This window comes from Scophthalmus maximus, chromosome 17 (genome assembly GCF_022379125.1).
Source record: "Scophthalmus maximus strain ysfricsl-2021 chromosome 17, ASM2237912v1, whole genome shotgun sequence".
NCBI classification, from domain to species: domain Eukaryota; kingdom Metazoa; phylum Chordata; class Actinopteri; order Pleuronectiformes; family Scophthalmidae; genus Scophthalmus; species Scophthalmus maximus.
In genome coordinates, this window is record NC_061531.1 from 12,975,001 (window position 1) to 12,999,576 (window position 24,576).

At 45.8% G+C, this 24,576-nt stretch overlaps 1 protein-coding gene across 4 annotated transcripts in view; it reads left to right on the forward strand.

The window, feature by feature from the left end:
- Positions 1 to 24,576, forward strand: part of LOC118288386 (protein sidekick-2-like) — an 81,733-nt gene that overhangs the window by 31,955 nt on the left and 25,202 nt on the right. For all 4 annotated transcript variants that reach the window (XM_035614413.2, XM_047327974.1, XM_047327973.1 and 1 more), the window contains exons 2-12: positions 12,931 to 13,090; positions 14,993 to 15,099; positions 15,363 to 15,510; positions 17,737 to 17,870; positions 21,564 to 21,675; positions 22,133 to 22,323; positions 22,604 to 22,687; positions 22,816 to 23,010; positions 23,533 to 23,649; positions 23,897 to 24,064; positions 24,435 to 24,537. In XM_035614413.2, the coding sequence (XP_035470306.2) occupies positions 12,931 to 13,090; positions 14,993 to 15,099; positions 15,363 to 15,510; positions 17,737 to 17,870; positions 21,564 to 21,675; positions 22,133 to 22,323; positions 22,604 to 22,687; positions 22,816 to 23,010; positions 23,533 to 23,649; positions 23,897 to 24,064; positions 24,435 to 24,537 (1,519 nt within the window). The remainder of the gene's footprint in view (positions 1 to 12,930; positions 13,091 to 14,992; positions 15,100 to 15,362; positions 15,511 to 17,736; positions 17,871 to 21,563; positions 21,676 to 22,132; positions 22,324 to 22,603; positions 22,688 to 22,815; positions 23,011 to 23,532; positions 23,650 to 23,896; positions 24,065 to 24,434; positions 24,538 to 24,576) is intronic.

Below are 24,576 nucleotides of genomic sequence, written 5' to 3' on the forward strand. Positions count from 1 at the left end.
TTACTACGGAGCATAAACTAGGGATTACAACCTTGTGCTTAAAAAAAATTACCCCCCCCCCACACACACCCTCAGAGAGGATTGGAAGAAATCTGTTTTTAATATACCCCTCCTCTCTTTCTTTGCACCTCTTCCACTCTTTACTTTTCGTCACTCAGCCTGCTTTCCAATGTATGCAGAAACTGAGCAACATTGTGTTTTTTTTTACTATCTAGAGAATTCGCCTGGCCCTCTGACTCCTCCAAACCCCCTCACCCAACTTTTTTTTTTTTTTTACCTTTCTACCTGTTAAGACTCCAGAAGCAGATGCTGTTATCTCCAAGGCTTTCAACAGCCTGTCACATCCTCTAGCTGCTCCCGTCTTCAAAAGCTGTCTCCCACTACCTTGCTGGATGCAACTCCCTGCAGTTCCTGATACCTGCTGGGAGGCACAGCCGGTGATGTCAAACTAAGATGACTGTGGGAAAAGAAAAAGAAAAAAAAAAGGGGGCGGGGGGACCAACACAAGGGTCAGGATGATGGAAGGAAAGAGAAAACGTGTGAGTGAAAGGCTGAGGGGCTGCCACTGCAATGAGGGTGTTATTTATTTTTTCCCCTTCTGTTTCCAAAGCTGACTTTATTGATTTCTCTAACCTGAAACACAGCCACAGTAGAACCTTCCATCGTCCTATAGATTGGTATTGATTGCCTTGAGGCTCTCTTGTCCTGTAAATATTTGCAAGACTTTATTGATTCCATTAGTGTCTGGCCGCTATTTGTGACACTGGTATGGATGGTAGCTGTTGGTAAGATTAAACTAATGCTGGGAGGCCAGTGTTTTTATTTTTCTCGACTGCACATTAAGATTGTGTTTCACACAAGCATTGTTGTGTACGACCTGTCCTCGCAGTCATTATGAGGTGGATAGTACTTGATATGTGTGCCCGTTTTTGAAATCTATTTAGGTTGTTGACATGCAGGACTAGCTCACAGCCAATTCTCACTCGTCCATTTATGCATCTTGAACGAAACTTTCTTTTTTTAAATTGAAAATGTAATAAATTTCTGTAGACAGAGATTGGCAAGAGGTGTGTTTTGTTGTGAGGTGTCAAGGGCCCGGCCTTGGATGTGACCCTAGATAAGGCAAGGTGATTTCCGCATGATAAAAAGAAAGTGAGGAGGCCACTGCTTTGAAAAAGCTGAAGTCTCACACTCATAATGCTTATATAGTGGCCGCTGACGTACATTGGCTATAGACGGTGGGTGTTTCATCTAATCTAAGGAAGCAAAGGGCCAGGAGAGTGCTGCTTCAGAGCACAGGGGAGAGCGAGGTGGCCCACGCACTGCTGCTTTGTTAATCCACATCTCCTCGGCCCCCCCGTCCTGCGTGTTCTGCTGTTGTCTCAGGAACACAAAGACTATTTTCAGGCAGCCAATCCATGACAGAGTGGGAAACTGCAGCCCTGTATGCCCCTAAAAGCCTTCATGACTTTTTAATCGGTGGCTCAGGGCTCTGCGTCCGGGCGGTTGGAGAGTGGACCCCTCTGCCAGCGCTCCGCTCCGCGGAGGGATCAAATCCCCGCCGCTTGAATCTCGGGCCTGTCAAGGCAGTCAGGCATGGAGGCAGCAGATGAGTGGCATCCGAAGATGACAGCGGGAGAGAGAGAGACAAAGTTGGCAGTGGAAAAGAGCTGTTTGCGGTTTGAGAGAGGTGGATGTTCGAAGGGAGCCAGGAGAGGATGTTTGTAAAGGGAGAAAGAATTTATGTGAAACTGCTGAGAGAAGGAATAGTCCTGCACCAAAATAGCAATTTCTGAGGTGAGAAGGAGTTTGTTCAGTTGTGTTAAGAGAAAAGAGTGAAGTGTGCGTGAATGTGTGTGTGTTCCAGTGTGCATGGTACGTCAACACAGCGTTTTGGAAGTGATGGATTGTTACAGCATACCAAACAGAGTAAGAAAGGTGGGTGGTGGATTCTATTGGAGAACTGGAAAGGTTTTGTGATGAATAATAGTCATGAGTGAATTGGTCATTGTCAGAACCCTCCAGAGCCTATTGAATCAGCAAGGCTAGGGTTTTACAATGAGCTTCAGCCATGAAGATCAGCCTGTTGGGCCGTAATAGATGGAAAGTGAGTTGATGGAGGCAGGAGGTACAATAGATGAGGCTGGCTCTCACCGCTGGAGCAGCATTTGTCTGTGGGGAAATGGGCCACAGGAGAGATCTGTGTTCCTCCCACACACTGTGCCGAGATCAGAGAGCAATATGGATGCATTTGATGATTGCGCACACGCACGTGCGCAGCGCACACGCATGCACGCACACGCATGCACGCACAGGTGCACGCACACATACGAGACAACTCGGAGCATGGTAAACATGCTGCCTGGGGTAGCATCCCGGCTAATGATGCCGAGTTGACCTATCGCTAATGATCCCCCTCAACTCAACCATGCAGGAACATGATGCGCTTTGATCTGCCTGTCATTACGGGACCATGGAGTACATGCGCGTCTCTTTAATCTGATGAAGAATTCAAATGTACACAGATCAACTCACCAGAGAGACAGACTGACACACATTTAGAAGCGCGTATTCACACACGAATAATTAGAAACGCGGACTCACATGTGAAGACACGAGCAAACACACGTAAACATCCGTATGTGAAGACTGACAAGTATGCCGACACTTGCAATAACACTCAGAGGTTTTGCACACACACACACACACACGCGCACACACACACACGCAGGGAAGCACAAAAGCCCTTGAATCCATGACAGAGATTAAACATGTCATTTACTCTCCGTGGTGAAAGAGCTGTAATAAATAAAACAGATGATTTATTAATATCCAGAGTTGTAATCCACTGCATTATATGTGTATTAAAGCACATTACTTACCATGAAATGGTGAACGTTAAAGTGCTTCTAATAAAACTCTTAAGTGCCGACAGACTTTTCAAAGCAGCGGCAGCAGATCTCGGCGCAGTATCTCCTCAGTGTCTCCCTAATGGGGCCGATGTAAATATGTTCATTTGTGAATCTTGCCTCCAATTTAGCGCCGCACATATTGTAGATGAAGATTATCCAGGGATTATGAGCCTTGAAAAAAAAGATGCCATTTGATGTGTATTTATGCACGGCTTATAGATGTAGTAATAAGGAATTAGGTCCCATCACGGGTGGAAAATTCAAACGTGGAAAAAAAAGTGTCACTCCCACCTCCCCCATCTTGCTCCCTGTCAGGTTGTCATTTAGTGATATTCATTTCCAAAAGTGGAAATTTATCTGACGTTTATGATGCAAATCACAGGCTATAACTCTGTGTGGCGTGGAGGGCCGCATTAAGCCTTCAAATCACTCATGCCGTTGCTTGGGTGCCAGTTACATTATGATCGTTTGCACATATTTCAATGCGTGATTGCAGCCAACAACAGTCAATGCCTCCACTTTGTAGGTCCTTAGAAGCGGGGAAGTTCAGAGATTTACCAACGTGTTGTTTTTTTTTTGTTTTTTTTTACACTGGTGTGTGCAGTGGTGGGAACATTTCAATAACGCGGCAGGGAAAAAAAATGCTCTCTGAATACATTGACCTGATTGGTGATGGTGTTCCTATTTAAATTTATGTAATTTCTAACGATAACCTCCGGGATATATCTGACATTGTGTGAAGGCTAAAATTGCTGTGGTTGTAATTTCATTTTTTTTTTTTCTACATAAAGAGCTCTTGCATATGTATAAGTCCGTGTCAGAAATAGAGCTAACCTTGGTTTTTTACTTTCACAAAGTTTCTTTACACTTTTTCCATCCTCCACATTCCCTTGCATATGAAACTGGCGTGCACGGTTTGAATCCAGGACTGGACTGGGTGTATTTTCCCTTCAGCAAGGTTTTTAATCATTTAATCTTCCAAATCAAATGAGAGAAAGCAGCCATGCCAACAACGCTGCAGCAACAACACCGGGAGCAATGTTAGCTTGAGTGCAAGCAGAAGAATCTAATTAGAAAAACATGATTAACCTCATATATTAGATAGCATTTTTGGCACAGGGCGCCAACCTGTAGTTGTGCCAGTGTTATGATAAGTATTGATTAAGGGGTGTGGTTTTCTTATGAGGCAGCTTGCAATTTTTATAGATCAAAACGACATAATCTTTAAAAAGCAGAAATGTGGACGTGTTACATTAATCTGGAGCAGAACAGATGACAGGAAGGAGAAGGGTGAATAAGTTCACTGACAGTTTATAAAAGAAGTGTAGAGGAAACATTTTCCACTTTGCTCTTATAAGTTGTGTGTGTATCAAGAGAAATATACTCATCTTTACTGTTTTGGTCTGGTCCGTCAGAATAAGTCTCATCATTATCCATATATTGAATTCTCAAGCACGCATAATTTTACATCATTCTCATAGGATCTTATTATGCACTACCAATTTTAACAAGTTGTATTTCTCGCACTTAAACCACCCTAAAGGATCATGTGGAGAAGAGCACAGCCATTAGTATCTCAACACGAGAAATTGTCTTGCTTTGTTTCAGTTGCGAGCGTCTCACTCGGCACCCATTACTGCAACTGATAATTGAGGTGAACAATGTGGTGTGCAGTCATGTAAGAATCAGCCGAAACGCTCCCGTTTGCATAATGTCAGGGCGTTCAGATCTTTGCCTGCCTGCTATAGCGTACTGCTGGTCTTCACAATGCCGCAGAGCTGCTCCTCCTCTGTCATTCCCCCTGTTTGGAGCACATGTGCACTTCAGAGACAGGAGTGGACAAAGGAGACACTCGTGTCCATGCGGATGCCGCGAGGTCAGAGACGTGGCCTGGAGGTGATGTTGGATAGGAGGCTGACAGCTTTGAGGTTCTACAAAGGGAAGTGATTTTTTTTTTGTTAAGGGTGATGGGGGAGCTATCACACCATCACAGGGCAGAACTTGGTACTCTAGCATGGCTGATGGGAGAAAATAGTGGTCAGGGGGCCTCTCTGTAATGTAGTGATGAGAGGCACTTACGTGACACGCTCCATTCTGTCAGCTTTCACACTCTAGAGGTCCAAAATAGGAACAGGGACTCTGTGCCCCCACTGGCTGCCCTGATTACGAAAGGTGACGATCCTGCAACACATCAATCCTGATCTTCACCAAAAATAGGAGGGGGGTGAAAACATATGACGCATGGACACCAAAGAAGGTGTTTGTCTTCTGCAAAATAGGTAAAAACTGCCAACGCTGATTGTTGTTCACGTCTGGGCAGGAAGGAAGGAAGGGAGACAGACAGGCGGGCCGTGTAAATGTAATGAAAGGATATAATAATTCTTTTCTCTGTCAGCTGCTCTCTGCCATTAGCATTTACTGCCAGCCACTGCCACTCACTGCTTGGCGCCCGTGCACTCTGCCACACTGATAAGAATCACAATCACCAGCCATTCCACGCGCATATATTACAGCGGCGCTGATGCCTCGCACCTTACAAAACATTATTAGCATGCCAGTGGTATCTCTCCAATTCAGGGAATCAAAGGGATCGGCTCGGGCGGGGGGCGGTGGGGGAGGCACGGACGGGACATGGCAGTCTGAGACCATGCATTTTGTCTGATAATATTCCGGTGTCTGTATCTAAAAGACAGCCAGTCACAAACACACGCAGAGATGAGGGTATCCACACATGCACACACCTGTGCACGGATACCCTGCAGCATGAAGGATAAAGGGGAAAAAGGGAGCACACGGGTTTTGAGAATGTCAAGAGCAAAGATGACTCTCTCGAAAAAGTACAACTCTATCTATATGTTAATGGTGGGAAAGGAAGAGATCCGGATTCTGTCTGGTGCATCACGCAATTAAATCAAGACCTGTTTGATTGCTACGTCTTCATGGAGATGCCCCCACAGAGGTCCCGGGATGGACGAGGCAGCACATGAGGCATTGCAGGTGCATCTGATCATTTCCATCTCAGTGCGTGTGAAATAACGTTTCCCCACCATACCATCTACTAATTAGGATCTAATTATCCAGCCTAGTGTAAACAATCAAGGCAGATGGCATAGCGCGCGGTATTAACTCTAATGACCTGGGGCCCTGTGGAATTCACATTTCAGCGCGTTTGTTTATTTTCCTCCATTAATCTTTGCCCTACTTTCTAAATTCACTTAGGCCTATTTCCAACCTTCTCATGCCTTGAGAAAAAGCTGCCCGCCTACCACTCCCGTCGCTGCTCTCATTGTTTTCTTTATTTATTTCCTATTTCTTCCGCTTACTGTCGTTTATCTGTTTTGTGTTGCTTTCTTTTTTCCCCCCTTTTTTTCCTTGTTCTTTTTTTTCACAATGTCAATTAGCTCTCACAAAGATCAAGTGGAAATTTGTACCTATTTTCTCCCCCACCCGCTGCCATCTCCCTTCTCCCTTGTGAAATGGAAAAAAGGCAAGTCGGAAAAAGAGACGTGTGTGTGATCTGGCGCATGAAAACCTTACTTCTTCCTCCAAATCCAAGCCGCCTGTCACACCTGTGATGTCAATCACACACACACATACACACACGCGCACACAAGCACGCACACACACACACACACACACACACACACTACAACGAGCGGGGAGCCTGGATCGTTTCCCATTGTGTTCTTCCCGTAAGAGCTCACCAAACCTCACCTCCTGAAGAAAAGAAACAAATGCATGTATCATGTGCTTGGAAAGTAAGAAATTTGCGTTTCTGAATGGAAATCGTGATCGGTAACAGCTCGCTGCTACGAGACATAAATCTTATTTGAATGCCGCGAAGTCAGACACGAATCTCTGCTTTCTCCTTTGCAAAGCTATGACTATCCCTTGGTGATTAGAAACATAACTTTCTTACATCCGAGCTACAGTTGTTCAGATGTGGTTTCCCCGCTCTTCATTGGACAGCGCTGAGCTGACTAGAGACTCGATGCTGCAGTGGGCGTGTAATGGTGGCTGTGGGTGGGTGAGGTCTCATTAATTGACGCCAGGCCTTGTGCCCGTGCTCCTCTGCGTGCCGTGTTCTCTGCCAGGAGCTGGACTTGCTAATTAGGCTCCTGGATATCACAGACACGTCCCTCGGTGCGCCATACAATATACTGCTAGTGACTCAGAGACACAGAGTGCTAAAGAGAAGGCGAGAGCGCAGGGCGAGGGCCTGGAGGGAGACAGGGGGAAAGGAACCTGCGGAGAGACCGTAAAAGATGGAGAGACTGCTCGACAGAAAGTTCAGAAGGCCGGAATGCGGCGAGAAAGTGTGAGAGAGCGATGACTGACAACTGATGAAAGGACAGAGAGGGAGAGCGTATGAAAACTATTGTATTGAGAGACTGCCACAACACAGAGAGGAAACTGCTATTGTGGTCGTTGCAAGAGAAAACTCAAGATGGGAAGAGGGAAGAAAACGAGAGGGAATCAAAAAGACAAAGATAGTTTGAGACAGGCGGAGCAGAGAGGTAGACGAAAGGCACTCAGAGGAGGAGTGAGGCAAACGGGGACGGACTCCCAACAGGAGAGCGTGTGTGAGTGTTTGAGTGTGTGTGCACCCGTGAATTTGTCCGTGCTGCCCGCTGGAGTGTGTGTCCAGATAATTCAATCTACTGCCCATTGACTGGCCTCCCGCTCCGTCTTCACTCCTAATTAAATCTCCATTTGTTGCTTGGATGCAACTGCTTCTAATTGCGTTGCTGTAGCATCAGATAGACACTCACCTAAACACACACACACACACACACACACACACATGCGTGCACAGAAAGGCCCCCGCAGCAAGTGGGATCACGGGGCCTTCACCGCGGTACATTACACCTCAATTAATCACATCAATTACACATCAATTAACCCGTGACAATCCACTAAACACAGCTGGGATACAGGCGCTATTTCGTCTGCAGCGACCCGGGGACTTGTTCTGCAACATCAAAGCAGACACATCATCACTTTTTGACAGCTTTACATGGGAATCCATATTCCCATTTCATCTTCCCGCTCTGGGCAAGTGAGCATGACTGTGTGACTCTACGAGCGTTTAAAAGCATGTCACTTGGGCCGTGAAGTCTATATTGTCACAACGTGGATACCAAAGGATCTTGTAAAGTGCAGAGTCCCACTGAAGGTTGGGTGAGCGTGATTTAGAGGCGGTAAATACAGGGGGGGGGGGGGGGGGGGGGGGGGGGGTCGGGGAGGCAGCCAGGAGTGATGGACTGGCTCTCACCTGCAGCATGCAGATGCTGATCCATGGGCCATTTCTTGAAATGAATGTCTCACTGTCCTGGCCTGCTTGTTTGCCTTCTGCTGTAATGGGTCGCTTCACCTTGCTGCCTAGCGTTGGAGGACACCCCCCTCTCTCTTTTCATTTTTCTTTCTCCCCCTCGTTGTCCCTCACCTCACCCTGCCTCGACATCATTCCTCCGTCTCTCTTTGTTCTCAGCGTTTAGTTCTGCATTTCTTTCTCTCGCCAACCTGTTTCAGCGTAACTCCATCTTCCTCCTCTCTGTCTTCTCTCTTTCTTAACCCCCTCCTTTTCGGGTCCACCTGCTTTGACTCACCTAAGCGACAGAGTGTAAATCGGCGAGGCACCAGTTGTCACGGTGACAGCAGCCTGTGACAGAGTGATAGATCAACGTGACCCTCAGGACGTGCTCGTTTTTCACGAGGGGAGAGTTGTGAATATTTGTGGGTGTATTTGTTAAAAGAGCTGCATGTCACGGCTCCAACATCCTCATCTCAACTTGTAAAGCAACAGATGGTTTGTAAAGGGAAACCAAGTATGTGTGTGTGTGTGTGTGTGTGTGTGTGTGTGTGTGTGTGTGTGTGTGTGTGTGTGTGTGTGTGTGTGTCTGAGTGTGTTTGCTTGTTGCGCATGTTTGTATCCCCAAGTGAGGCGTTTCATCAGCTCTAAAGATGCTTTTAACCCCCTTCACCAGCCCCTCCCCCCGACCCACACCCTTTCCCGAACACATTACGAGGCCACGGTCACTGCCATGACTGTTGCATAACCCCCATCAGAGAGGCTAACCATAACCCATCTCACGTGTTAAAGTCCAATTGGAGAGGCTAAACGACGGCTCTAAATTTTCCTGGATGACATGATGCACCAGGAGGTGAAGTGGAGGCGGTCGATGGAGCGGGGAAGTTATGTGCATATGCATGTGTGTAGTGCAGCAAAGAGATAGGTATCAAGGTAGAGTGAGTGATAAAGGGGGTGGAGTGGGAGTGGACGACACAAGAGTAGACCTCCAAATGTGTCAAAAGCCAGGGACCCCCCTCTATCACCATGTATCAGTTGTGTTGAGTGGATGCGGTTGCATAGGCTCAAACACACGTGCCTGAGGATTAAACTGAGCACAGGAAGAGCCTCCTGCTGCGGGAGGGGAGCAGGGGTAAGGAGGTGCGGCACCAAACAAGCGAGGGAAAGACCGCGAGACAAAAGCCGAATGCGAACACCGTCTGTGTGATTGCCTGCCAGCGCGGCGCAATGGGGGAGCACAATGGGCCTTGTTTTATAAAGCTGCCCCAGTGCCCGTGGTCTTTGTCTCACAGCCATTAAAATTCTGTGTATGCAGCAGGGGACCCGGCTGGAGCCGTGCCACCATTCAACCTCAGCTGTCAGGTTAGAATAAGGTGTTTTTATATCTGCAGTGAATGAGCTGTGGTGGTGCGAGCCCGACTGTTGGGGGACAGCTGCTCTGCACAGCAGTTACATTAAAGCCCACCTGGTCTTCCCATGCCAGAGTTTGGTCTCCCCTAGATCGGCTGACCCGCTTCAGTTGACTTTTATTCTTGCCCATGGTGCTGCAGGAATCTCTGCTCCAGAAGGACTGCCCTCTGGCTTTCCATCTGGATTCTGGAAGCCTGCGGCAGGCGATGCCACGCCACTGCCAAATCCACGACTGTGCCTTCGTTCATTACTGGTATGGAGGAAGAGACAGTTCCTCTTGGCCAGTGCTGTTTGTTTTCTTCCTCCCTTCACCGCTGTATCTTCATTAAAACGTGTCACCTATATCTTGACCAAGTGCAGCCAGTCAGTTGAAGAGAGATCTGCTCTGCTGTTCTTCATCTGTTCTTGACGTTGAGTCCGTAGTCCCAATTTTTTGTCTTGCTTTGATGTTGTGTCTGTGAACGTGTGTTTGTGTTATTTACAGTATGCTCGTGCTCCATGAAGTCACAGCGATGGTAGGAGATGACATCTGAGACAAAATATGGATCAGATCAGAAATTATTATACCACACACATGTTTACAGCATGTCATCTATAGCAGTAAACCTCTGTTAAGATTGTGTATACAGTACTTGTAAATAGTACACAACTGCATTAGCAAAAATAGACACATCGACATATGCATGTGCATATTACCCGTATTCATTTTTTGTAGTGACACGGACACATACACACACACAAACACACATAAAACACACACACATAAAACAGACGTCACACATAAGAATCACCCATCCATTGTCACCACACATGCAGCGTCTACCACAGAACCAACAACATGTATCCACAGTGTTTGATCTTAAGAGGAAGACGAGATTGAGGACCTGACAAGAAGTCTTCTGTTGCAAACTCAAAGGATTCCTGAGCCCATTGTGCAGACGAACCGGTGCTCTCTTCCGGTCGTTAGCCATTTGAGTTCTCGACTGGTCTCTGAGAGGAAAATCCCTTCAGTCGCGTCTTCTCTGAAGAGCAAACGTCTGTTGAGTTTTGAGCAGCATGGAGCTGGAAATCAATCCTGCATGTGATGTTAAACATTGACTTTTCTCTCTCCCCAGCTGGCTTTGTTCCTAAAAACATACAGTTTTCTCGAAATGTGAAATTGGCCACAAGCGGCACATAAAGTCAGAGTTCAGGGATTTTTTATAATCAGGCCTCGACTGAACGGGCCCTGTAAGGGCTCAAACAAATGTGAACCAACAAAATGGCAAACAAGGAATCCAGAGTGCTGATTACGGTGTGCCCAAATCCCCGTTCCACAATTTCCCATCAGTAAGTGGTATCATACATGTTCCTCGCCTCAGACCCTCGATGTGTGAGTGTGGATTTCTCTTCATTGCTGGCGTGTTGGTGTGGCCACATTTCTACGTGCACGTAGCCACCAAACCCTTGAACAAGCCGAAGTGGTTGGGTGTTGCCTATATGTGAATTTGTTCAGGCATAAGTAAGTGAGTCTGTGTGTGTGTGCGCGCGTGTGTGTGTGTGTGTGCGTGCGTGCGTGCGTGCGTGCGTGCGTGCGTGTGTGTGTGTGTGTGTTTTGTGTGTGTGTGTGTGTGTGCGCGGGTGCGTGCGTGTGTGAATGCATTTACTCGTGGATGGAATTACAGCCAAGCCACTACTCCGGCTGCTTGTGCCGGGGGAAAACGGGGATGGCTCCTCCATTTGGGCTCCGACGGGCATCAGTTCCAAGGGGCTGGTGGGTTTGACTGACAGTGTTTGTTTTAGGAGAAGTTCACGCAAGGATGGTAGAAAGAACATATTAACGGGAAAACATCTCAGGACTGGTTTTGGAAAACGGAAAGCGATGAGATGGCTGTTTTGTTTGCCTCCTTTTATGAGATGTGTGTTTGTGGGTGATTGGCGTGTATGCATGCATGTGTGTGTGTGTGTGTGTCTGTGTGTGTGTTTGTTTGTGTGTTTGTCCTGTTATATCTGTGCGTGTGTGTGTTTGTACACACAGCGTGCACGCGACCGCTTACACGAGATTTACACTCGTTCTTTTATTTACAGTTTCAATCAGGTTCACTTTTCTCTTCCCCCTTCCCTGCTCGGCGATGCTGCCCTCACATTCACCCAGTTCCGCCGCACCGTCTTCTGCATTTGCCGCCATAAATCTCGGGCATGAACTTGCGTATGGGTGTGGAGAGCAAGAGAGAGAGACAGAGAGAGAGATATCCCATGGTAATCAGCCATGGGAGTGAGTCAGTGGTGTGGTGCAGCTAGAACCAGGCATGCTCCGGGCCTTTGGCGGCTTACTGCAACTATTAATACAGACTTTAATTAGCCCGCTAACACTGGCACAATCGGCTCAGCGTCGCCCATGGCTTTCGAGGCAGACAGATCAATAGGTCTGATCATGCCTTTTTCATCAGCTCAAATGAAAGCACTTTGTCTCCGAGCTCGGGCCTGGACCTTGCGTATCACCTTAGAGGCTTTTCTCCGGCTGCACTGCGCTGTGTGCAGCGTTGCGGATGGGGCCTGTATAATCTGGCTGCATTAGGGAACTATAAAGATAAATGAAGGGAGGCACGGAGCATAACTCATCCTGTCAGAGAAGGAGGTTTAAGGCTGGAAGACTTTGTGTTTTCTTCTAAAGCAGCCCCTGCCACCCCCACCCCCCATGGCTTCCCAGTTTCTCGCTCTCTCTTCGCCCTTACATCTTTGCCTTATTTTTTGTGTGTGTGTGTACAATCTGTGCCGTATCCCCCCCCCCCGCTTTCTGTCTACACCCTCCACCCCCTTCCCCTCCTCTTCCCACCTCCATCCACCTCCCTTTCTCTGTCTCTCTCTGTCTCCCTCTCTCTCTCCACATCCTCTTTCACTGATGTAGAGGTACGGAACTGTTCATTTACACTTCTTCGCCTGCACAAATTGCTCTTCTACCTCTTTGCCAGCACATTTCAATTTGAAATAAAAGAGTAAGCTGCTTTTTGCAGTAACAACTTATTCCGTGTGCGTTTTTTGGCAGGCTTTTCTGTTGACCTTCAAGTTCCCAATCAGTGCAGGAGAAAAATGGAAATAGCTTGTTCTGAGTCCTCATTTCCTGTGAATTGCTGGAATTGTGTTTCGTGTCTGCTCACGGGGGTTACTGAATCACTGCCCGTTTTACCAGTTAACCCCTCTCACCCATTCTCTTTCTTTCTTCCTTTCTTCCTTTTTGTCTTTCCTTCTTTCTTCCTGTATTACGTGTTTTTTACACAACCCTCATCCCTCCTCCTTCTATTACTCTCTCTCCAGTAGATGATGTCCCTCCCTATTTTAAGATGGAGCCTCCTCAGACACAGGTTCACCTGGAGGGGAACCGCCTGGTACTCACCTGCATGGCGGAGGGCAGCTGGCCCCTGGAATTTAAGTGGATCTACAACGGGACTGAACTCACACGTTTTTCCTTGGAATACAGGTGAGCAAATGCGACCTTGCCAACCAGAGATGATTCTTCAGAGATTTTTTTTTTATTATTATTATTATTATTCTTGAACTACAATTCGCTTAAGGACCTCTTAGTGGAATTTAATTGTATCTAATGGCTCAATTGTTCATTTTTATTCACATTCCAGACTCATTTCTATGGATTTATTCAGGACTGATTTGGCTGCATGTCTCCCTGAAGTCATATCATCTTGTGTTTAGGGGAGTGTCAGATTTATTCCTATTTGTATCTCACACTGTATTCAACATTCAGAGGTGGGGGTATGCAGATTCCTGGGGCTACTTTACTCTGTGAGCAGTAAGATGCTGTTTCACGGACTGCAGACACTTTTTTTATCACATCAACATCTTAACACAATTGTGAAGAATTCTACTCACAGCACTGAATGTGGTCAAGAGAAAGCGAGAGCCTGTGCTAACAAGGTCTTTATGGCTGTATGCACGTCTGACTAGTTCCCTTCTATACTAGCTCACTGTTCTTAAGTGGCATTAACATGCGTCTTCGATGATCCGATCACAAGTGGACAGCTCCGAGGCCTTGGAGCGCATCTCCGCGTGCTTGTCGAGTGATCACTTGATCTCCCCTCCCCGCTCTGTATGCAAATAAACACGCATATCATTTTTCCATTTTTGAAAAGACCAAATCGCATTGTTGTTTTTTAACCAGGCGGGAGGCAGCAACACACTTCCCGTTTCCCTTGTCTGCCGGAAATTAAAAGAAGAAGACATCAAAACAATACAGAGCGGGTCTATTGGGTTCCAAGCAAACCAACGCACATCTAATATATCTCTATGGGCTCCTAGAAAAATTTCAGACATTGTAGACAAAGCCAGCGTGACGTGATTTGTACAACTTTGTTTCTGAATAAGTACATCACTTGAGTAGGTGGTCCGTCGATGTGGTTCATACTACGCATGGCACACACGCTGCTAAATAATTGTGCCCTAAACCTCCTCAGAATGATGTCTAAGTGATCGCGTCTCACTGCACCCTCAAATTGTGACTTGGTGCATTCCCGTGTTAATGCCAGGTATGAACAGGTCACTGACAGACACTCTCAAGTGGCATTGCCGGATTACTCCCTCTCTCTCTCTCAGCCTCTCTCCCCTCCTCTCCCCTCCGTCTTCTTCTTTTTCTTCGTCTTTCCCCAGTATTTGGCTGTGCTCTCACGTGGCTTAGTCTCTGGGTCTGCCTTGCAGGCCAGCCCTCTGCTTGTTATTCTTCACCAGCCCTGATCAAAGAGGAGAACTGGAATCCATTTAATCAGACCCCCCCCCCCACCCCAAACCCAACCACCACATCCACTCCTCACCCACCCCACCCCACCACCACTATGCACACACACACACGCCCGAATTGCAGTGCAGAGGGAACATGGCAGGGGCAGACTCCACACTCCTAAGTGGCTGTAGCAAACCAATTAAAGGGGACTCAGCTCTGGGGTTATCTAGCTAGCATTTCACACGCACCATTTAACATGAATGCACGTCGGGGGAGAGATGTAGCTATGACTGCCCAGGACGAACGTGTGAGAGGTGCTCATATGATTCGATTCAACTCACTGAAGATACAAGACAACAATGGGGTTTTGTAAGTCCTGCCAATCAGGAACTCCACTGCCTCAGAATGACATTCGTATTTTTTTAGTTTACTATATACTGTCCGGTGCTTCAACATCGCCAAATTTCACTTCATGCCTGCTCTTGTTTTATTGCTAATTTGTGTGTGATGCATTCCAGGTGCCACGTGAAGCATCTCGATTAATTCTGCATCTTCGTTGTGCAGGGATAAAAGTGCCAAGATGAAAATTGTCACTGTCCCTCATGCTGATGATGGAACTTGTATTGTGTTGTCTTGTGTTATGCCCGTCAGGTACCTGATGCCGTCACTGGACCGATCGCACGCTGGCCACTACCGATGCATTGTGAGAAACCGAGTGGGTGCGATAATGCAGTGCAGTACCGAAGTGCAGGTTGCCTGTAAGTGAAGGTTTCTTTCTACGCACTCGCCCGGGGAGGACACTGTTTTTTGTCATACAAAATAAGTGGATGAGTCACTGTTAATAAAATAAGTTGTTTTTTTAATCGTATATAATGTTAATCTAATAATAATATTTTATGTGGTAATAATGACAATAGTTCTTATTTTTTTAATCTTTTTTGTTGCTGTATTTATGCATTTCCAGCATTTTCTCTTCTTTGTCTCTCCCCCCTGACGCTCACTTCTCTTTTGTTTCTGCCAGATATGGGTGGTTTTGTGGAAGGTGAGAGGTCTCAAACTGTATCCCAGGGCGAGGGTGCTCTCCTCCACGTACCGCAGATACACAGCTTCCCTAAGCCACAGATCACCTGGTTCAGAGACGGGCGTAAGATTCCCTCCAGCAGCCGTATGTAAGTCTCCCGTCACCTGAACTGGTTTGTCTGGGTCGAGCAGTTCAATACTACTCAAAGATTTTCTCCAATCCCCCCTCACACACACCGTGTGTGAAGTTGAGCAGAATAGTTGATGAACCAATGTTGGCGCAGGCCCTATGTTCATCAGCGAATCACCTCTTAGTGATAGAGCGGGTTATTATATTTCCCCCTATTGACTTTGCTGGCGGAATGATTGAAGGGTGGAGATAGAGCAGCCAGCAGGGGAACCAATTAGACAAAATTGGACAAAAGGCCTAAATTGATGATATGTTTGACTGACAGCGTTCACCCCTGCATGGATTTGTGTGCGAGAGGGTGTGTGTGTGTGTGTGTGTGTGTGTGTGTGTGCATATGGTAAGAATCTACGTGAGGCTGTATGTGCATAGTGGGAGTTCGGGGGGTGACTGTATATGTGTATAGGCTGTGCTCCGAGTGTGTGTGTGTGTGTGTGTGTGTTTGTGTGTGTTGGAATCATGCCCTGTTTATATATGCAATTTTCCTGATGGGACACTGTGGAGGTAATCACCAGTGATTAATTGCACCATCCCGATAAATAGAGGAAGGCAGTCCACAACTCCTCAGAAACCACCTCCTCATTAATTATTCAGAAGTGCGCTCTGTGTTGTAGCTGACATGAAGACTTCTGCCCTGACTTGGATGCTCCTGCTTGAAGAACAAGACTGGTGCATGTCTCCTCTTGCCTGCAGGCCTGCAACTGCAAGATAAATTCTCAACCCCCGTCGTCAATGAAGGTTTCGACCAATTCCAGAGCTGGTTACTATATGCAGCTGTCTCTTATCGGGAGTGAGGTGCTGAAGCCTCTCCGTCTGAGAATGAGAGGCACTGACAGGACACTCCGCATTTACCGCTTGTTTGCTCACTTTGTGTCGGGCTACACTGATATCTGCAGGCGTGCGCGCACATCGCTCTTTTGTGTGTTTGTATTAAGTGTGTGTTGATTCGGTGAGAGCCACGACTCCTAATTGTGCAGGAGAGTGTCTGTTTATCCTGCACCATTCGGACAGATGCTGGCAGATACAAAAAAGCCTAATCCAGCAGTATGCTTTAGCGTCGGCTCTCATTTAATGGGCCCTTCTCAAACGTTCAAGACTATCAGCCTAACCAGCATTCAGAAAAATCTTAAGGCTATTGCAGTAGCAAAAAATATATATATTTTAAGAGGATGACTTTAAATGTTTAACTAATTTATATTACTTACTGGGTGTGGGGTTGTTGTTTTTTTTTACACATATCCATGCCTTTTTCTTATCTTCCACCTTATCGTACCTTGTGTAGTATATGATAATTGTGAAATCTCCACAGATCTAACCATCTATCAATGCTCAGCTAACATAATGATAATATAAAATGCTATAATAACTTTTAGGGGAATTGATGTGTTTATTACACCCTCACCATTTTAGCATCTGAGTGTTGCCGAGGCAGGATGCACAATGACGGTCTTTAAACACTGTATGTAGATTTCAGTTGCACCGTGCTGCCGTAGGACCGGTTAACATGTCTGGATATGCTGAGACTCTTTTACAACTAAAAGTCAAATGAGCTTCCATGGTCAGAACTCGGACTGGCCTATAGTGTCTCCTAAAAACCAGCCTATAATTTATCTTAACCCCCCCTCGGGTTTATAAACTAATTAAAATTACTTTGTACTTCAAGTACTGAGGTACCGTTGGTATACAACAGCGAGATACGTTCCATAACTATTCCTTTAAGACAATGTGGTACCTTGTAGATGGAAGTGCTCATAAAAATTGTTTTGTGTGCTTCTTTTTAGACATAATTTATTGTGTGTGTGTGTGTGTTTGTGTGTGTGTGTGTGTGTCTCTGGCTTACCCTCAGGATTTATTGACTGTGCAACAACTACTCACCGTTTAATGATATGAGAGTGTCTGTGTACTTGTCAGTGTGTGTGTGTGTGTGCACACGGTGTGGAGTGTGTGTGTGTGCGTACACATTTTTTGAAAGTACACCAGTTGACGGGGGATGTCTGTCTAATTGGGAGGGAAATGTGTGGCCCCAGTTTGATTTAACTACATTCAACACTACCTAAAGCTGTGTCCCCTTATTAAGGGTAAGGGCTGAGGTTAAAGTGAGAGTCATGACAATAACACTAGTGAACATTAATGCAGTGTCCTTAAAAGTATGCCTAGCTAATGTGTGTATGCATGAATATTTGCTCAGTGCCATCACGCTGGACAACACACTGGTCATCCTGTCCACGGTCGCGCCTGATGCCGGACGCTACTATGCCCAGGCGGTCAACGACAAGAACGGGGAGAACAAAACCAGTCTGCCCATCATGCTCACAGTGGAAAGTAGGTGCACACACACACATGTACACACACATTCACCCACTCATCGGTGGTGTATGTTGTTGCAGATGAATATTTTAGCTCTACACTTACAGCATATTTTCGTTCAACACAGCAGCTACACAACAGAAACGGACGTGGCGCCCTCCACTGGTCCTGCCCTTTCTATCAATATCACTTTCACTATTTCTTCTTCTCTTTGTCCAGCAGACCTAATCAATTTATCAATCAATCACATTTTATCTGTATAGACCATATTCACAAATCACAATGTGCCTCATATGGCTTGACAATTTGTACAATGTCTGACATCCTCTGTCCTTAAACCTCGTCAAAGATTAGGAAAAACTACACAAAATTAAAAACCCTTAGTGAAAGCCACAGGTGAGGGTTTCCCCCCTTCCAGGTTGGTAAGAAGTGCAACAGATGTTGTGTACATGTGTAACAGAGCACATGAACAAAACAACAATGTTTACAACACATATGAGAGAAGACAGTGTCTAACATAAATGGAGAGATAGCAATGTTTAAAGTATTTAAAATCATACTCACTACCTGCACCACAGTGGTTGTCCTCTTGTTCTGCAGTGGCCGTCTAACATCTCGGCTCAACCAGTGGAGTACAGTCATGAGGTGTGTTTTTAGGTGGAGCTCCAGCAGCACCTCGCCGGCTTGGCTCCGTGTACAGGCCCGTAAAGTGGACCTTCGGTTTAATCGCGCCTCAAAAAAAGCAGATTTATGAAGATGACACTGACAAACAGAGAGTGATTAAACCCCGTACACCCGCCCGCCCACACACACACACACACACACACACACACACACACATTGTTTTTCGAAGGTCGGCCTCGCTCGTAAGCTGGAACTTCCCTACAACTTCAAATGAAGTTTGTCGTCGCTCGGTAACGTGTCAAAACACGAGTGTTTAGCTGAGCCTGGCGCTTCAACCATCCCGACGCCTACTGTCACCTTTCATCTAAGCACAAATCGTCACACAAATCATCCCACCTGCTGCTACTTACATCCAAACAAGTCAGCCTGTCTCTGCACACTCGCACCAGCCAATTAAAGGAATCGCGAAAAATATATTTCATGACTAACTGGCTCTGTGGATAATATTTATGATATGACATTTTATACCACATATATTCACAAAAGACACCACCAGAACCCTTATGTTTTGTATTATTTATCTGGTGGGAGTTCTGACTATCGCATGGGGATTTTAACCTGTTCACTGTGGAGCCGCTCATGTCTTTTAATATCGGCTTCCTGCTCCCTCCAGCATCTGCTCATCATATCGTTAATACTGTGTTTGTAATTCAGTGCTCAATACGCATGACGCAGCAGTCTGTGGGGACCAGATAGCACTGAATCTCACTGAATCTGACCTTGCGGTTCACGCAACTGCATTTTGCATCTGAAAGTCAATAAGGTTTTTGATTTTTTTTTTTTTTTTTACAGCTGCATTTGTTCATTTTAGCAATTCTGCGGAGATGAGACAGAAAAAATATGCAGTCGAGGGAGCATCTTGTTCCAGGGGGAGCATACAGATGAAACAGGAGCTCAATCTAATAGTAAAAAAGCAAACTGACACTTGGTAATACGCCAAGTGGGCAGACGTTTGTGCTTTTTGTTTTATTCTTCAGAGTGTGAAATGCACTACAGTCGACTTGGGTTTACAAATGTTTTTGGACACAGACAGGTGTAAACAATATGGGGATATTAGCGGTGAGAATTTGCTATGCAGGTCACCACGTTGTTTACTTTTCCCATTTAATTAGAAGATTACACACTTGAGGTATTCCCAACAATGGGAGTTTATGAACTGCAATGCATTAATTAGCGTCTGCCAGGGAACCAATCATGTCTTCCCGGAAATAAAATGAGTTCTTTGACAATTCGAATGGGGTTTCTTGTGTCACTGACAGGTATAGACAAAATTGTATTTTCACAAAAAATCTGTACGATACTGGATGAACTTTAAATTTATATATTCATTCCTTTTTTTCTTTTTTCAGTTTCAACATGATTGCATCAACAATTACAATCAAGCAATCTTTCATGAATTATTTATGAATCTTTCATCCAATCATTAATTATATGTTATGTCCTGTTTGTGCCACAACCCGTTACTGACCTTGGTAACTACGCTGCTTATTCTTCATCTCCACCTCTTCTCGGGAGAAGTTGCTAACAGATTTCTTCTCCTTCACCCACCATCAATGAGTGCTCCTTCATAAGATCCGCACATTTCAAAGGTTCTGCATGCCACCCATTAATTAGGCAAGAAAATTACATAGGTAAAGTCATTTTACATTTTAGCCAATCACTTCTAAGCCGAGTCATTTCATTTATTATAAATCCGGTGGACTCCAGGAAATCATTGCAGCCCGTTTGAAAAAAAAAAATTTGCACTCTTCTGGTGACTTGAAAGCAAGCTGTTCTACATGGATTGATTGGTCTTCACTATGCTAATTAATAATAGTGTCAATAATACCCTCAAGATGAAGCTCGTTCCACTAGGATGAAATGTGTTAATAGGGATTGGGTCGTGTGTCTTTCAATTAAAACGCATCACATCTCTTTTAAATAACAAAATGAGCTGTTTGTTAAGGAATTCGTTTTTTCTTTTAATCTATGTTTGGGTGTTTTCCCCCATTTTCTTTCTCTTTTCCCTCCTTGGTAGTTTGTCCATGAAGCTTCACAATCAGAGTTAATAGTGTCAGGATTAATTAGAATTACCACATTTAAATACAATTAGCTTTTTTTTTTTTGTCTTTGACTTTTGTAGTCAAAGCCATTATTCTTGTTGGTGTTAAAACGTACATCTCAACCTCTTTGGTGTACGAGATAAACACCAATGTACTTCTATCGAGCCCAATTGAAATCAAATTTCACATGGTAAATTATACAACATATTGAAACTTCTACAACTGTAATGAAACTGACATGATGATTGAATGAAGCAATCAAGTGGGCAGCAGAATCACGCAGCAGTAACCCGTCGGGGGGCCTGCTCCTACGTTCATGCAGTGTTTGTGGAGGACGCTCTGCAGAGATTCCACAGAAGTGGTGCGTGATTTGTGAGGGCACGATTGACAATGAGCTGGCGCGAAAAAGATAATAGTGATGATAAAAAAAAAAAGATTAAGGTCACTATTAACTAGGTAAAAAAACAAAAAAACAACTCAAATAGACATGTTTGCAGACATGCACACTACATACACGCGCAACACACTATAAACATGCAATCACTCAAACACATACAAGCGCACAGGCCCATAGCCGTACTCTGGGGAGATGGGGAAAAATGAGATCAGATTCAGGGAGAGATCACTGATTGAGGGCAGTGAATCGATGGTCTGCTGGAGGCTCTGTGAAACCAGTGAGTGATGGTGCTGCATTTAATCGCCTTTTGTGTTTGTCTCAATTATACTTCATAATGGCTCCTAACACCTGGGCTAATACTGTGCACAGGAAATACTGTGTGCACCAGGAGCAGGTTCTAAAGTAAAGACAGGGGTGTTGATAGTTGGGCGATAGCCTGCTGGTGATGGTGACAGATTGTCAGCCTCTAAGGACAATAATAGTCATGCTCAGTTGGCTGTATCAGGCAGATGCACTGGCTTAATCTGAGCTCTGCATATTGTATTTTCTCACATTTTTCTCCCCGTGTATTTCTGGGTTTGATAGATGTTGGAGGACCCGTAGACCCCATCGCCCCCTCTATCATCATCCCCCCCAGGAACACAAGTGTAACAGTGGGGAGAAACGAGGCCATCATGGAGTGTGTCGCCAATGCAAGGTAAATTTATAAATTTCATTATAGAGACTCATGGATACCGAGGGGGGGGGGGGGGGGGGGGGGGGGGACGACGACACATGCCAATACAGACGTGCAGACATTCTCAATGCACCTCAACGTTATCTCTCACCTCTAAACATGATATTTTGTGATTCAAATGATTCTAGAAATCTTTTGTTTGAACATGCCGGGAATGTGTTTTGTACATCTCTCATTTTGTTCCTCTCCTCCATTCTTCCCTTTGATTCAAGGCCTCACCCTGTTCTCCTTATCTCGCGCAATCCCAGTCCTGAATTCGGACTATTATCTCCAATTCAAAGACTAAATCAGAAGGACAGATGTCTCCATTGCTCCCTCAATGCTTTCTAACCTTGAAACAGAATAAGAATCTGTATTAAAAACCACGCTCCCTAAAACTTGCTCTCTTTTTCTCCTTTTCAACTTTTTCCTCCTGCAGACCCCTCGTCAAAATGAGCATTACGTGGAGGAAAGACGGCGTGATGGTCAATACAGGGATCCGAGATTTTGGCCGCAGATTGGTCATCAGTTTGCCGGCAGTCGGCGATAGCGGCTACTACGAGTGCGAGGCATCGCTCCGCAGCAGCAGCGTCCCCTCCGCCACTGCGGGGGCCTTCCTGCATGTTCTCGGTAAATAACCCACTGCTTACGTTTTAACCTCGGAACAGAGCAGCTGAGCCTCAATTATTCAAATATCACATCAGCACGACAACCCCCGTGTCGAAAGAACATTTTGTAATCATGTTATATTTCAGCAGCTGAGTTGATGCTGTTATCTAGAGTGATGCAAATGCTCATTTATCAGAGAAGGGTGGAGATAAAAAGCACAGACGATTTGTGAATTGTTTCTAAAGGCTTTAATACAGCAATAACTTGCGTTGTCGTTGTTGTTGTTTTGTCTTTGAAACAGAGTTTCCTCTGTTTGTCAAAGAGCCACCGAGTCACATCAGTGCAGAGATGGAGAAGGTGGTGGATATCCCCTGTCAGGCACGAGGTTTGTGATGACTGTTTGTTTGCTTGTGTGCCGATGCATGTTTGAAGGAGCATGGAAGAATGAAAGGAACAAAGGGGTCACAATAACAAGCCAACAAAAATAAAATAAATTCTGTCCTCCCTCTGCAGGCACACCGCAGCCAGACATAGTGTGGTACAAAGATGCGGTGCCCATCAGCCCAGTGAAGATCCCCAGGTACAGGGTGTTGGTGGGAGGCAGTCTACAGATCAACGGTCTCCTGCCAGATGACACTGGGATGTTTCAGTGTTTCGCCCGCAATCTCGCAGGAGAAATCCAGACAAACACCTACCTGGCTGTTACTAGTATGTCCCCTTCAAAAAGATTTCAAAGCTATCTGCATGTCTGTTGCTTAATTCCGCTCATCTTCCCTGCTCTGTTCCCTCCCTTTTTTTTTTTTATTCTTAAATCCGCTCCTCTGTTCGTTTTTGTAATCCTCTTTTCTCCCCCTCTCTGTTTTGCCTCCTACACCCTTCTATCTGCGTATCTCTCTGCTGTGACAGATTTGTCACCTTGGAAGCTTGGGCCATTATTGGCTATTTATGAATCAGAGAATGTGCAGGAGAGGCAGAGAGATGGAGGCGCCTTGTCAGACTCTCAGATGCTGTCCCTGAGAATGAGACCTGACAGCCGCCCCTTTTGTCAAGTCTATTAAGCTCTCAGCTGCCGTCTGCTTTAGTAAGGAGAAGGCTGTTTATATCTCTCATTATCACCTCTGTCTTTCCTGATCTTGTTTCTGTGCGTGTGCGTGTGTGTTTGTGTGTGTGTGTGTGTGTGTGTGTGCGTGTGCGCGTGTGCGTGTGTGTGGCTGACCATTTTCCTCGTAGGTATCGCTCCCAATATCACGGCTGGTCCCTCTGACAGCGCCGTGATCGACAGCATGTCAGTCATCCTGCATTGTGAGACCTCAGGAGCCCCACGGCCAGCCATCACCTGGCAGAAAGGTGCGTGGGCTAACAGCAGGAGGTTCTGTGGGGGGAGTGGCTCATTATTCTGCATTTGGACTTGTCAAAGTTATGACATGGGCTATGCAAGGGATTCAGAATGTGCATTTTATCTGGGCAAGCTTTATTTCTGTACCATTGCTGCCACCCCCCTGTTTGTTTTCCCCTGACATTTCTCCAATACCCTCGGCCTTCCTCCCCTGTCCGCGCATCCCATACCATCAATCACTTCCGCCCTTCCGTGCAGGTGAACGTGTCTTGGCCAGTGGCTCGGTCCAGCTGCCCAGGTTCACCCTACTGGAGTCAGGCAGCCTGCTGATCAGTCCCTCCCACTTGTCTGACGCCGGTACCTACACGTGCATGGCCAGTAACTCCAGGGGCATTGATGAGGCTTCAGCCGATATAGTGGTATGGGGTAAGCAGAACAGCAACCACACATCCTTCCACGTCATTCGTATTGTTTGCAATTTCTGTCTTGATTGGACTTCTTAATTTTCTTTTCCTTGTCCCGCACACTAGGATAAGACCAAGCAAAACCTCCGTAATCCGTCACTTGTGTACTTGTACTGTAGATGCGCAACGTACCTGGTTCCTGGAGTTCATTGTCACTTATACACTCATTTTCCGTGTGTAAATTCACATTACCAGTCCTTGAAAGCCTTGCAAAGTACTTCACCATTTACAAATACGGCATTATTCTGGCATTCACTCTGATTTCAGAAGGAAAGTTCAAATACAGAACAGCAGAATAGGCACTGAGTAACAAACTTTTTCTGTGTTTGCAGCACGAACTCGCATCACCAAGCCACCACAAGACCAGAGTGTCATCAAAGGGACCAAGGCCGTCATGACCTGTGGTGTGACCCATGATTCCAGTGTCACCATCAGGTAACATGGTGACATCCATTTCACATTTTTTAGTTTTTT